The 12,505-nt window shown below is 56.3% G+C and overlaps 4 protein-coding genes across 4 annotated transcripts; 2 read left to right on the top strand and 2 right to left on the bottom strand.

Annotated features, from left to right (window-relative positions):
* Nucleotides 1–498: 498 nt before the first annotated feature.
* On the top strand, nucleotides 499–1,279 carry B0T15DRAFT_285460 (uncharacterized protein). Its single transcript, XM_062863624.1, has 2 exons — nucleotides 499–852; nucleotides 936–1,279. Exons 1-2 carry the CDS (start codon nucleotides 614–616, stop codon nucleotides 1,162–1,164), a joined length of 468 nt encoding a protein of 155 aa, XP_062719604.1. The 5' UTR covers nucleotides 499–613; the 3' UTR covers nucleotides 1,165–1,279.
* A 3,512-nt stretch (nucleotides 1,280–4,791) lies between these two features.
* B0T15DRAFT_513955 (uncharacterized protein) lies at nucleotides 4,792–5,430 on the top strand (the record flags this gene model as incomplete). Its single annotated transcript, XM_062868085.1, has 3 exons — nucleotides 4,792–4,819; nucleotides 4,888–5,069; nucleotides 5,206–5,430. The coding sequence occupies 3 exons, from the start codon at nucleotides 4,792–4,794 to the stop codon at nucleotides 5,428–5,430; spliced, it is 435 nt and encodes a 144-aa protein (XP_062719603.1).
* A 568-nt stretch (nucleotides 5,431–5,998) lies between these two features.
* On the bottom strand, nucleotides 5,999–7,335 carry B0T15DRAFT_401053 (glycoside hydrolase family 16 protein; the record flags this gene model as incomplete). Its single annotated transcript, XM_062865088.1, has 2 exons — nucleotides 5,999–6,138; nucleotides 6,252–7,335. The coding sequence occupies 2 exons, from the start codon at nucleotides 7,333–7,335 to the stop codon at nucleotides 5,999–6,001; spliced, it is 1,224 nt and encodes a 407-aa protein (XP_062719602.1).
* A 1,121-nt stretch (nucleotides 7,336–8,456) lies between these two features.
* B0T15DRAFT_285386 (uncharacterized protein) lies at nucleotides 8,457–10,717 on the bottom strand. The gene is made up of 2 exons (XM_062863623.1): nucleotides 10,124–10,717; nucleotides 8,457–10,063 (listed from the first exon to the last, which is right to left on the bottom strand). Exons 1-2 carry the CDS (start codon nucleotides 10,581–10,583, stop codon nucleotides 8,601–8,603), a joined length of 1,923 nt encoding a protein of 640 aa, XP_062719601.1. The 5' UTR covers nucleotides 10,584–10,717; the 3' UTR covers nucleotides 8,457–8,600.
* Between the last annotated feature and the right edge of the window lie 1,788 nt (nucleotides 10,718–12,505).

Below are 12,505 nucleotides of genomic sequence, written 5' to 3'. Positions count from 1 at the left end.
GCCGTTGGACAAGAAGTCAACTTTTCTCTGCGCGCCTTATCATTCGGACTGCATCGGCCAGCCCTGTATTACCCGCTCTTGAGGCCTACTGCATTAATTCTGAGGCCCTGCATCACGGCGAGCTGAAGGCGCTCTTGTAACAGGCCGACGACCGGCGAGACCTCACCGAAACCGAGCTTGTACAGAGGTATGGCTCTATGGTCGGTCTTTTCTTCGCTAGTCTGGCCAAGTTTGATGACCCTGTCCCGGACAACGACGGAGAGTCCGACGACGAGGGTACCAGCAACGCCCGCAAGCGGCAACTTAGTTCGGAATCCGGAGAGTCCGAAGCATCGACCTCTGTCCCGATCCGCACCAAGCGAGTGCGAACAACGACGCAGCATCCTGAATACGTAACCGGCGAGCAGCTGTCAAGCCCGCCCTCTCAACCCTCTTCCGATGGCACTCCAGGCTATGTCCCCTCGGTTGCTGATTCCGAAGCCCTCCCCGAGCAGGCTACCCTTGACATCGCATCCAAGTTTCTCCGGCACGTTCTGCGGAACTGCCCACCCCAGGATAACGTTGCAGAGCATAAATCTGAGTATCTGGTCGAGTTCTCGGCCGCCGCACGGAAATGAGTGGCCAAATTTTGGCCACGGGAGCTTGGGCTCGCGCTACCACCGACGGAGAACTAGTCATGCGCGAACTCCAGGACGGGGGCCGATACAAGCCAATCAGTCACCGGCCAGCGCTTCTGGAGGCCAAGAATCATCTTCGCGGCAGCGACGGGAAGGCGCAATTAACGGATGACGTCCTCAGCCAGATGACGTGTGAGGCCGTTGCGTACCGGCTCACATCGAAGGACAGTGATAGGTGAGATGATACGTGAGTTACTCCTGCATCTGGCTTTCCCATGGCTCCCTCATCTTAGTCAACTAACGGTTCCCCTTGGTCAGTGTCTTCGTCATCGCCGCGGCGCGAAGATATATGCGCTTTCTCCAGTTCACGGTACCGGAGTCTTACGTCACATCCCTGGAGACCAGCGAGCAAATGAAATATTTAATCGAACTCCGCGCAACACCCTGGTTTGACTTGAGAAGTCCCAGCGGGCGTAAAAACGCCATTGGGAACATCGTGGCTCTGGTTCGTCGTCAGACTCAGGCTACCTCGCCCCCCTCCCAGTAAGGTTTATCGGCGGACGTCGCGAGAGATCGTTTCGGCCAACAAACCGGTCTCAACTGTTGGAGTGCTCAAAAGGAATAGGAATAGAGGAGACAGGGAGGAATGATGAACAGAGAGCGACTTATGCTGTTTCTTCGTCCTCTTCTTCGTCCTTTTCTTCATCTTCATCTTTCCCCTTTCTTTTCCTCTTCTCTCACTTTGTCTCCTTTCTCGCCATGCTTTATGTTTTCCTTTCATACTCCGTTTTCGGATATGGCCGCCGGGGAGGGACAAAAGGCCGTGAAAGCGACTACCGGGAACCCACGTAGAGGAGTCGGGACGGCGGCGGAGAGCCCTAAACATGATTGTGGACTTTTGATTAGCGACGAAATGAACGGTATGGTAGTCATAGGCTAGATTGAGGGGCTACAGGTGGTCAGCGGGTGAGGACTTGGTTCGTCATCGTATTATATGCAACTAGGCCAAATTCCACACTCATTGATCATAACAGAATGCTATAGATTAGTAGCTCTGTCAATGGCGATTCTAGTGATATGGAAAATAATTGTTTTCTATAACGTATCTTATAAGCGAGATGAACATATAAGCGAATTGAACACTTTGACCGCGACGCGTCTTCTCTCCATACCACAACCAAAATCCTCTATACCCAACGATGTCTTCGGCTTCAAGAGAATCTAGGGTAATCTTAGCCCTTGAAGCTATTCAAAAGAACCCAAAACTTAGTCTTCGAGCCGCAGCAAAGATCTATAACGTCATAGTCAATACCATCCGAAACCGACGCGACGGCAAGCCTGCACGACGCGACACTACGCCCAACTCGCGCCGGCTCACCGATTCCGAAGACTATCTGAGCGAGCCTTTCCCCCGAGACTACGTGGTGTGGAAGATATGGCCAACCAACTGCTATGCGTACGCGACGCGCCCCCTGTCGGTAAGCTCTGGGTGTATAACTTCGTCAAACGCCAGCCAGAGCTCCGGATGTGTTATACGCGTAGATACGACTACCAGAGGGCCAAATGCGAGGATCCAAAGGTCATTGGCGAATGGTTTACCCTTATACGGAACGTTAAGGCCAAGTACGGTATCGTAGATGACGATATCTACAACTTCGACGAGACTGGGTTTATAATGGGCATCATCTTCCTAGGCATGGTGGTTACAACCTCGGATGGCCGTGGCAAGGCGAAGCTAGCCCAGCCTGGCAACCGCAAATGGGCGACCATAATCCAAGGCGTCAATGCCCTTGGCTGGGCTATCCCTCCGTTCATCATCTTAGCGGCGCAATACCACCTCGCCAACTGGTATACCGAGTGCAACCTCCTGGCCGACTGGCGCATTGCAACCACCGACAATGGCTGGACTACCAATGTAGTAGGCCTTGATTGGATCAAGCACTTCGACTACCATATAGCGCCTCGGATAAAGGGCAAATACCGGTTGTTGATCCTCGATGGCCACGAAAGCCACCACTCGACCGAGTTCGAGCTCTACTGCCAGCAGAACAACATTATCACGCTCTGCAGGCCTCCATATTCCTCCCACCTCCTCCGGCCACTTGATGTTGGCTGCTTTGGGCCGTTGAAGCAGGTGTACGATCGCCAGATCGAGGACTTGATACGCGCGTATATCAACCACGTAAGCAAGCTCGAGTTCCTTTGTGCCTTTCGCACAGCCTTCTATGCCTCTATCACTAAGAGGAATATACAGGGCGGTTTTATAGGGGCTGGCCTTGTACCGTACGATCCAGAGAGGGTACTTTCAAAGCTAGATATCAAGCTTCGTATACCAACACCCCCAACCACACGGCCGGGCACTGCACAATCTTAGGTCTTCCAGACACCATACAACCCCTGAGAAGCCAACTCACAGTCAACGCTCATCAAGACTCGCATTGCCAACCATCAAAATAGCTCCCCGACTTCAATGTTGGCTGCTGTGGACCAGCTTACCAAGGGTACGATAGCTATAATGCACCAGGTGGCCCTCCTTCAGGCAGAGGTGTCTTCGCTCCGCAAGGCCAACTGTCACGAATTAAGCCAACAGAACAGCTGCAGGTGGGACAACCCGACGGGTGGCGTAGGACGCACCCGAACCAATCGTTTAGGACCAATGAGAAGGAGCTCTAGGGAGCTCTAGAGAGCAGGCGAGAGCTCAAGGCACCAAGCCAATCAGCATGAAGGGATGGAAGCTCTCGATGGAGCCAACAGAGCACCAAGCTCTAGGGAGCTCTATAGAGCATATGAGAGCACCCAAGGATAGGCAGTATATAGTCACTCGTTCTGGAGGACTCTGGGAGTTCTCCAGTGAGCAATTCAAGCAGTAGCCTTTACCTACTGTGCAGACATTGCGACTTGCATTGTTGTGAACCTTTCGGCTTCACCGAGACCTACAGTCCGACCAGCAGTACCTTCGACCGGCGAACCCTTTCAGAGGCAGGACTGCCTGTGGTTTCGTCACACCAACGAGGCGCTAAGCAAGCGCCGAAGAGCCAAAAGAACGCGTATACAGCTTGGAGGATCACTTGCAGTAGAAGATGCAAAGGATCTACTAGACCAAAAGGCTGTGGTTGGGGAGGTGGCACAAGAAATGCAGCCGGATGGTGGTGGTGCAGGGGGGGGCTCGTACGAAGGTTCGGTGCTGTGGTGTATGCGGCAAGCCTGGTCATAATGCCCGCACTTGCCAGGAGGTTGCAGAAGCATCTGATTCAGCCGTTTCTGATGTAATTATAGTAGGTTCATAATGTTGTTGTGTTGTAATTGTATTTGACTGTTATAGTATGGTGGCAAGTGTTCAACTCGCTGATATGTTCATCTCGCTTATAAGATACGTTATACGTGTATGACCCTAACCCCTATTAGAGCCAACCCGCCGTGCTCACTTACTGTGCAGGTGGGCTTGGCACTGCGGGCGCTAACAGAAAATGGTGAACACTTTTGGCCCCATGCTCCGTACAACTGATTGTGACCGAATGACTCGGTCTCCACAGTATCAAGTGCCACCTACCTCAACTCGTTCCTTATTCGCTTGCAAAGTCACTGGCCCTGTTTTACATTTCCATGAACCAGAAACTCTACCCACCACAACCAGTTCACGCATTGCTTGTTATGCCCGTCGACACGTCTTCGAACATGCACATCCCAGACGAAAGCGCGCAAGCCGATTCTCGCGAGAATTGCTCAGATGCAACGCCGTCCCTATCAACCAATCGCCTCATCGCCCTGCATTCCAACGACCGGCTGTTCGTGCATCCACTGTGTTGGACCGACCGACACCTTACCCTCCTGCGATGCCGCATTCACGACTGTGGCGAGGCAGCGCCCAAGGAAACCGACTTACCACCTATCGAGAAGGTACCCGTTCCCTGGCCGAGCCCTGATCAGAATCAAGGGCGCCGTCTCGCCCGTCTATTAACCCGCCGAATGGTGTGAGACAAATGGACTCGCACTGTCCAAGATCTCCTCGCCTCCGTCACTGGGGACGCTGGATTAAGCCCCGAGTACGTATTCCATCACCTTACATTTTCTTTCTATCCTTATGACCTCGCCTTAGCTTGCAAAACACAACCAAGCTGTGAGACCCCTCTATACTTCAACAACCAACCCTCGCGTGCCACTCTCGGATATTGCCATGCATTCGCAGACTACAAAACGCCGTGGTGTGTTGGTACCCAGGAACTAGAATTCGATTGCTTTGATATCAATGAGCTTGAACGACGTCGACTAGACTTCCTCAGGCCGCGGCCACGGAGGTATGATGGTTCAGGACCGGAGCGCCAACGCCTCGTTGTGGAACGCTATACCTCGCCCGATCCGCAGAGAGACCCTTACCTCGTTGCGCTCGTCATTGCGATAGCTCGGCGGCAGCGGCGGGAGGCGTCAGGTGCCCCACCTCCGGCCACTTTCACAGTAAGTTTCCTAGCCGTTCTATTCATCCTTTCCGCACCTACCTTCATAGATCCGCGCCCGGCCATGCGTGGCATGCCAGGCTACGGGTTCCAATGCATCAAATACCTAGCTGACCAGCCTCGTGGTGGCTCCCCAGGTACACCTCTTCCCCACCTACGGGAAGCGTCCGATGCCACTTAATCTATACGTTGCCCACGTGAAAGCTTCCTTTCTCGACAAGCTGGACTTCCCGAGTCAGGAATCACAACCAGACTCGGAGCTGGACATCTATCATTGGGCTTATCCCAGCCAAGCCGTATCAGTCCCTGGCACGGCGACTCATCTGGGCAGTCACCACAGATTGCTGTGGGAAGGCGCATGAGGCCGGAAACATGAAGGATGTCCAATCAGTCTTAGGGCAAAAGCGTAAGCGGGACGGGGATTCGGGCGATTAGGATATTGTTCTCAAGGGATGGTAGGATGATGGGGTCGAGAGAGGTTGGTCATATACTCTAATCCAAGCGCCCGTCCCTGACCCATCTCAAAGTGTCCTCCTGTCAAAGCTCCCCGTCAAAGCCGCCTGCCACATCAAAGCTGAGGTGCCTTGCAAGTTCAGTGTAGCCTTGGGAAGGGAGAGCAAACACCCTGGTTGCCGCTGGGATTCGATCTGAGGTGCCTTCATCATGACAACCACATGGGAATTTCCAAGTCCGAATTTCGACGTGCTTGATGGAGAACGAACACTAAGGAATAATGGCCTTTGAATAGTGGCATAGCAATACCGCTCATACGGTATAGTAATCCTAGAGAATTTCGCTACAACCGCGCCAGAAGACCATCGTTCAAGGGATATGACTTGCACTTTCGGTAGTACTAGTAAACCAGTAGTTCCAACCAAAACAGAAGGACGACTCCCAAACGAACTAAAAGTAAAGAAAACGGCACAGCACTCAAAGACACTGCGAGTAATACTCATTCTGATAGCGACACGTCGACCCAGCCGCACAGCTCTGACAGCCATTCCAATTCTTCCCCGCGCACTGCCCATACTTGGCCGACGCACAACTGTTGCCGGGCTGCGGCTGCGAGCCTACAAGACGCCGGCAAGACGACACGCCGTCAGCACGAACCACGACCACCACGACGCGGAGCGGAAGGCGCCCGCAGCAGTACAGTAGTAGTAGTAGGACGGGTAATACCCACCTCCCGATCCGGAGGACGGCACGAGCAACACGGGGGTGCCGATCTGGCTGGTCTCGTCGATGCTGCACATATTGGCGCATTTCTTCCCACTACTACTGGTACTAGTACTTGGAGTAGGTTGTTTCCCACCGCCGTGATCGGTGGTGCTGTTGTACACCATCTCGATCCAGCGGATCTGCAGGTACGCCTCGGTCCCGACGGCCATCTCGCCCGACCAGCTGCCGCCGTCGCTCCACGCGTTGAAGATGACCTGCGCCGGGTCGCGCGGCGCCTGGAAGTTGATGCGGCTCACCTGCTGGCCGTTGACGAACCAGGTGCTGCTGCCCGGGGTCCAGTCCATCCGGTAGTCGGCCCAGTCGGTCCAGCGCCTGCCTCCGGGGAGTGTCACGTTGCGCGTGGCGTCGGGGATGTCGCTGGTGGCGTTCCAAGCCGGCTGGTTGGTGTACTGCACATAAGCCGGCGGATCGCGGGTCAGGATCTCCAGGTCGGCTTCCTGCACGAGCGACTGATTCTGCGGCGACGGCGGCGGGCGGTAGGTGAACATGGCGGTCACGGCGCCCGGGCTGCCCTTGGTGCGGGCGCGCATGCGCACTGAGAGGAAGTGGTAGCCCGTGCTGGTCGACTCGATCTCGGCGGCCGACTGAAAGGCGGCGTGGCGGACGGTGCGCAGCGTCAGGTGCGTCTGGCCCGAGTCCTGGTCGATGTAGACGTTGTTGGGGCTGTTGACCATCTTGACGGTCGCGTCGTTGACGTCGCTGTTGTTGAGCCCCATGAGCGCCGTGTTGTCCCAGTTCATGATGGCCCAGGCGTTGGCGAACTTGGAGTGCGTGAAGAAGGCGCTCGGCGGCGCTGCCTGCGCGCTGGCGTTGAAGTCGTCGATCGGCTTGGGCACCTTGAAGTCCTGCCAGAGCGACCGGAAGTCGAAGAACTGGTGGTGCGCGAAGTAGTGGGACGCCGTGGCGTTGGTCTTGAAGCAGTGGCAGTTGGAGTCGGTCGTCAGCGGGTACGCCCCTCGGGCCACCGCGACCAGAGAGGCCGAGGCGACCACGAGGACGAGAGCCCGTATGGACGGGTCTGTTGGCATGGCGGTTGATCCAACGAAACGCAGCTGCTGTATCGAGCTGGACGGTGAACCGTGACCAGCGCTACTCCTAGTGATGGCTTTTGTTGTCCGCTTCCCGGCAGCCAAGCCGTTGCTGTTTGCATGCGGATGAGCAAGGTGCCTGGCCGTGGATGGCTACAAGTACTACTACAAGTAATCTTGCTTTGCCGTCCCGGTATTGGGAGGCCTGGAGGAAGGCTATGCTGCATGGGGCGATTGTGGAGTGCAGGATCAAGCTTTTTGCATGCTAGTTCGTTTCATTCCCGATACCGCGTCGTTAAGGCCGGCATTGCGACGTGTTACTAGTATTAATGTGGGTTGGTGGATGGGACAAACGGCAGATGCACTTTCGATATGAAAGGGCCGAGACGGACAAGGCAGAAAAACTGATTCGAGTTCCGCTCATATTCGTGGAGTGGAAGTTCCGGCCGCAGCACTGCCATCAAGGGCAGTGTGGCGTCATCGCGACAGGCTGGGATGGGCCGGCAGAAGAGCGAACGGCGATGGTGAGTTGGGTCCTGCATTGTTATCATGTTCGGCAATCGAGTGGTGGCTCAATCTGAACGGGATGCCACGTTTGGTGCTATGGTTGCTTGAATGGGGAGAGCCAGGCCATTCCTGCCGTGTGTTATGGGTTGTATTTAACCGCCCGTATATCATGAACACATTCGGCTGAGGCACAAAGCAGGGGAGTGTGCGGGAGGCGGCTCGGTAGTGCCCGTCGCGTCGTACAATCCAGGAGTCTTAATAAACCCCAGAGAGGACAATCAGAATGTCTTCCATAGCTGATGCATGCATCTCCTCCCGACTCCTGCCGGCAGTTAAAAGCCCGCGCCACACACCTCCCCGATTCAGTCTCGCTTGAATGTTGGAGGGTTGTGCTTCACTGTCAGTTTGCATTTATCGGAAACTCTGGTACTCTCTGGCTTCATCACTTCACACGGCGCTTGGGGAAATGACCACAACCTTGTGAATCTCCATACTTGCAGCGCCATGACTGGGTAGGAAGCCGCGAGCCCTTCACAACCCGTAGCTCGAGTTCGATACCCAAAATGGACCGAGGTTTGTTGGGCGCCATGCTCTCGCCCAGTGAAGAACCGCTTCAGGCGGTGGGTCTAAAGCAAAAGGGTATTGCGGCGTTTAAATTCGAGTCGGACCTATATTGCTGCGTGCGCCATCCCAAAAGTGTCTGCTTTGGCCACTCCGGTTGGCAGGACAAACAGCTAGACCCACGGAATGCCGCAATTTCAGTCGAAGAGATACTCGTCCCACCGGTCTTCATGGTAGGCATAGAGGAGCTCGTCTAGGTCATACCCGTGATCCTCGCCCAGACGCTGTAGAAAGGCGTTGAAGGTGGGCGGCCGCCGCGCCGCTCTCTCGGGATCCGACTCCTCCTCGTCTGTGACGTAGTACTCGGAAGCCTCGTCTTCCTCTTCAAGCTCGACGACATCCGCTGCTGGCATGCGGCCGATTTCTTCCATCCCGGCCCCTTCCTGTTCCTCCTCTTCATCGAGATCCGTCATGTCTACTTCATCATCAATATCATAATCGTCGGCATCGTCCTCTTCTCCGAGTGCTGCTTCGAGTGCCATTTCGTCTTCGTCCTGATACGACGGATACAGGTCGCAGGTTGTGAACTTGATGCCAGCCGTTGCGCAGCGCAGTCTCGCCTTTTCCACCTCCCGTATGAAGCGCTTGTGGAAGCGATGTTCCTTGTCCTCGGCCGGCCAGGAGTGGATCGCAAGCGAGATGCTCGACAAGCGATGCGCTTTGCTGGCGCAGAGACACTCGACGCCGTGCAGCACCATGTCGAGGTTGGCAAGGTAGCTCTGCTTCCAGTCTCTGGCGGTCCCCCACTCGCAGACTAAAGTGAAATCGCGCACAGAAGGCGGAAGGAGCTGGCATAGCCGCTCGCCGTCATCTTCCTCCAGAATGCCCAGCGTGCCAAAGACGCCCCGGTAGTCCAGCGTCAGCGTCTCGAGGCGTGTAAGCTCGGGGATGCACCGCAGTCGGTGGTTCTCCGGTTTCCTCGGCCGTTCCCTCCCCCGGGTCAGGTAGTGTCCCTCGGATAGCGAGATCAACTCGAGCGTGCGCAATGATCCTGCGAGCCCGACAAGCGCATCGTTGAGCGTCTTGCCTTCGGGCAGCAAGTCCCTGTCCGCGTCGGTGGAGCTCTCCTCGAAGTGCACCATCAGCGTCTGCAAATTGACGCAGGCTAGACAAAGTTCGACGAGCCTCGGCTCGTGGATCTGGCTGCCAAATAGGCGTAGGTGTTCGATGTGCGGTAAAGGGGGAAAAGGAAATTCGTTGTGTGTGCTGAGAGGAACGGCGGACGCGCCGCACAGCTCCAACGTCTTCAGATGCGTCAGTTGCGGGAGTTGTTCAACAACAAAGTCGGCTAACAGGATGGAGAGGGTTTGCTCGCGATTGAGCCGCTCTCTGTGGCAGTAGATGCGCAAAGAGGTTAGGCTACGCTTCGTCCAGAAAGGGTAGAGGCGAAAAGCACTGTTGAGGAGTGAAGTTATGGTCTCCCTTGAGTTTGCGGCGAAGATGGCGTCTTGAAACTCCTGGTCCATTAGGTCTGGAGGTTCATGATCGGGCTCGCGGTCCGGGGACGCGAGAAGAAAGTCCTGCAGATTTCGCGCACGCAGAAGTATGTCCTGGAGGATTTCCAAAGGGTTACTAGTGAAGTCGACTGTTCTGAGCTTCACTGCCTCTGCTAGTCAGCGGACAGCTGCCCCATGGGCCCGAGATTGCGCAATGGTCCTACCTGCGGCCTGTCTTTGGCACTCACGATCCACTTCATCCATGGTGGCGCTGCTGGCAACGTTCACAAGACAGGTAATGCTGCGAATCCACAGCTCAATCTCTTCACGCTCGCGGATGCGAAGCAGAAGTCTGACCAAAGCGCCGGGTGTACCTATGACGACTGTGTGGTAAAGGAGGGGCCTGGCGATCGCCGCCATGCGCCGCGAAGCCTGTGCAAAGGACAGCAGGCCATTTTGGGCGGCGAGCCAGTCCGACCACTGGCCGGCGGCTGTGCGGAACTCCCAAGTACCGGAAGGCCGGAGAGCAAAACGGGTGGTAAGCGGACGCGCGGGAACGAGACCCTCGGCGATGTGCTGCAGCAGCTCGCTGGGAAGCTTCTCCAGGGATCGCCGGAGCTGACTCGGGGTTTCCGTTGCGGCTGGCCATGGGCCACCCGTTAGGTTCGGTGAGGGCGACGTCATGACGGGAGCTCGAAGACTCGGCACGGAGCTCGGTTCAGCATGGAGGTGACCTGCTGCTGCATGCGCTCCACCCTGCGTTGAAACGGCGTGCAGGCACTGCGCCAGCGGCCCGCCACCGGTGTGAGACGGCAAGATATAAAGAAACAATACCTGCGAAGTGCGTGATGCCGTGATGTGCCGTTGAGCCGCATCGGCGCCGAACGGCAAGGGCGCAGTGACTCGTTTGATGGCGCCGCCGGCGGGGATCTCATGAAAAGAGCGTCATGGCTTACGGCCAATCGGGACAATTTTGAGCGCTTAATAAAACCGTTTGAGCAGGGCAGAAGCCATCGGCAACTTCCGATCTCGGCGCAAGCTTTTGCTGACTTCGCGGGGCAGTCGTCGGCGCACTCGTTGCCATCGTCCGCCATGGTGGACGATTCGGGAAGCTGCTCATCAAGTGACGCGTGTAAGTGCACAGGCATGAGGTTGGCCACAAGGGTGTAAGCCCTCGGCCACGTTGCAGTGTCGCCAGGAAAAGCAGTTGGCTCGGCATGGGAATGCAAGGGAATTTAACCAGGGGGTGAATCACGGCAGCAACACCCTTGCCAAGAGCTGATCTCAGTCGCTGTCTGCCCCTGCGGGCAGAATCTGGCCTGGTAGATCTCGCAGCTTGGAACGCCGTGAAGACCGGCCGACATCGCTAATAATATCCAGAGAGTTATTACCACCGTCATTCACATCACAGCCGCGTCGCAGTTATTGCCGCAGCTGCAGCACCGGCTACGCCTGCGGCAGTCCACCGTCCACTCCCGACTCCACGGGTGCATTCGAGCATTTCACAGTGGGTCTGGTAAACTTGTAAAGAAACCGATCGGCTCCCCGCCGCAGCTTGGCCCGGCGGACCCAGCGGTGCTGGTCCAGATTCAGCAGGTGATACAGCTTCATTTGGCTGGCCGGATGGCGGGTGGGACGTGAAGAGCCGCCAACACCGGGGGTAATAACCCAATGACACGCTACGGGCAGGCCAATCCAATGCACTGTCACACACACCAGAGACGTGCTATCGCCAGTGAAGTGGTCAGAAGCAGCTGACCGGCGCCAGAGGAATGGCTTCGTCAGCTCCCAGAGGTCGACAGTGACGCAGATGTCTTCGAAGTCGCTGTGAGCGTCGATCTGCAACGGGGGAGGAGCGACAGTGGGGTTCTAGCGCAATCCGGAAGGACACTCATCACCATGGCCCGATTCGACCGACTGCGAACTGTGAGCAACTTGGCCACGTTGCGGAAGTGAGTCACACCCGAACGCCCAAGTTTGAGTACTTCTCGAGGAACAACCCGATTGCCAAGCGGGACGTGACACGCGTTTCCATCTCTGAGAGCTGGCGGCCGTTTCCAGATTCCTCATGCCACCAGCCGGCCTAATAAACGAACGGCAGCTAGGGCACATGGGCAGCTGCCTCGCAGCGCATACGTCGAAGAAACACGTTGGTCAAGTGGCGCAAAGTCGACGGAGCCCGCCAATGCCTTTGGCAACGACCATGGGGAGATATCGAAGGCGTGCGACAGCCCGGCCTGTGATCCGCTTCACCCGGATGCCGATGGCAGCTGCCTAATCCAGCGACGCCGAGCCGTACTATGGCAGTCCGACCTCATCCTTCCGATCCGACGACGTGTCCTCGTTACATTACCGGAGTCGTCGTTATAGGTTTCATCCTTCCGTTCGTGACGGCCATTCCGCCTGTGATTGGCAGCGCGGTCATGCCGCTACTACCTCGTCGTCGTTGTCAGCCACGCGTCGAGATATCGGGGCCCTCCCGCAGATGAAGGTCGGTGGCGGATCTCAATTGGGGGTATGCGACAAGAATTTGTCGAACCTACGAGGAAAGAGAGCACGAGCTGATGGTTGCAATGGCGGGCCGTGTCACGGACATCCTTTTTTGG

This window comes from Chaetomium strumarium, assembly GCF_033439665.1.
Source record: "Chaetomium strumarium strain CBS 333.67 chromosome Unknown B0T15scaffold_6, whole genome shotgun sequence".
In the NCBI taxonomy this organism is placed as follows: Eukaryota; Fungi; Ascomycota; class Sordariomycetes; order Sordariales; family Chaetomiaceae; genus Chaetomium; species Chaetomium strumarium.
This window is presented reverse-complemented; position numbering and strand designations above follow the sequence as displayed.

What these genes read in the sequence shown, in the direction of transcription:
- B0T15DRAFT_285386 (XM_062863623.1), bottom strand. Translation starts at nt 10,583, where the DNA reads ATGACGTCGCCCTCACCGAACCTAACGGGTGGCCCATGGCCAGCCGCA. An exon ending in GTGCCAAAGACAGGCCGCAG is followed by an intron (nt 10,064 to 10,123) that starts GTAGGACCATTG and finishes TAGCAGAGGCAG; the next exon opens with TGAAGCTCAGAACAGTCGAC.
- B0T15DRAFT_285460 (XM_062863624.1), top strand. Translation starts at nt 614, where the DNA reads ATGAGTGGCCAAATTTTGGCCACGGGAGCTTGGGCTCGCGCTACCACC. An exon ending in ACATCGAAGGACAGTGATAG is followed by an intron (nt 853 to 935) that starts GTGAGATGATAC and finishes CCCCTTGGTCAG; the next exon opens with TGTCTTCGTCATCGCCGCGG.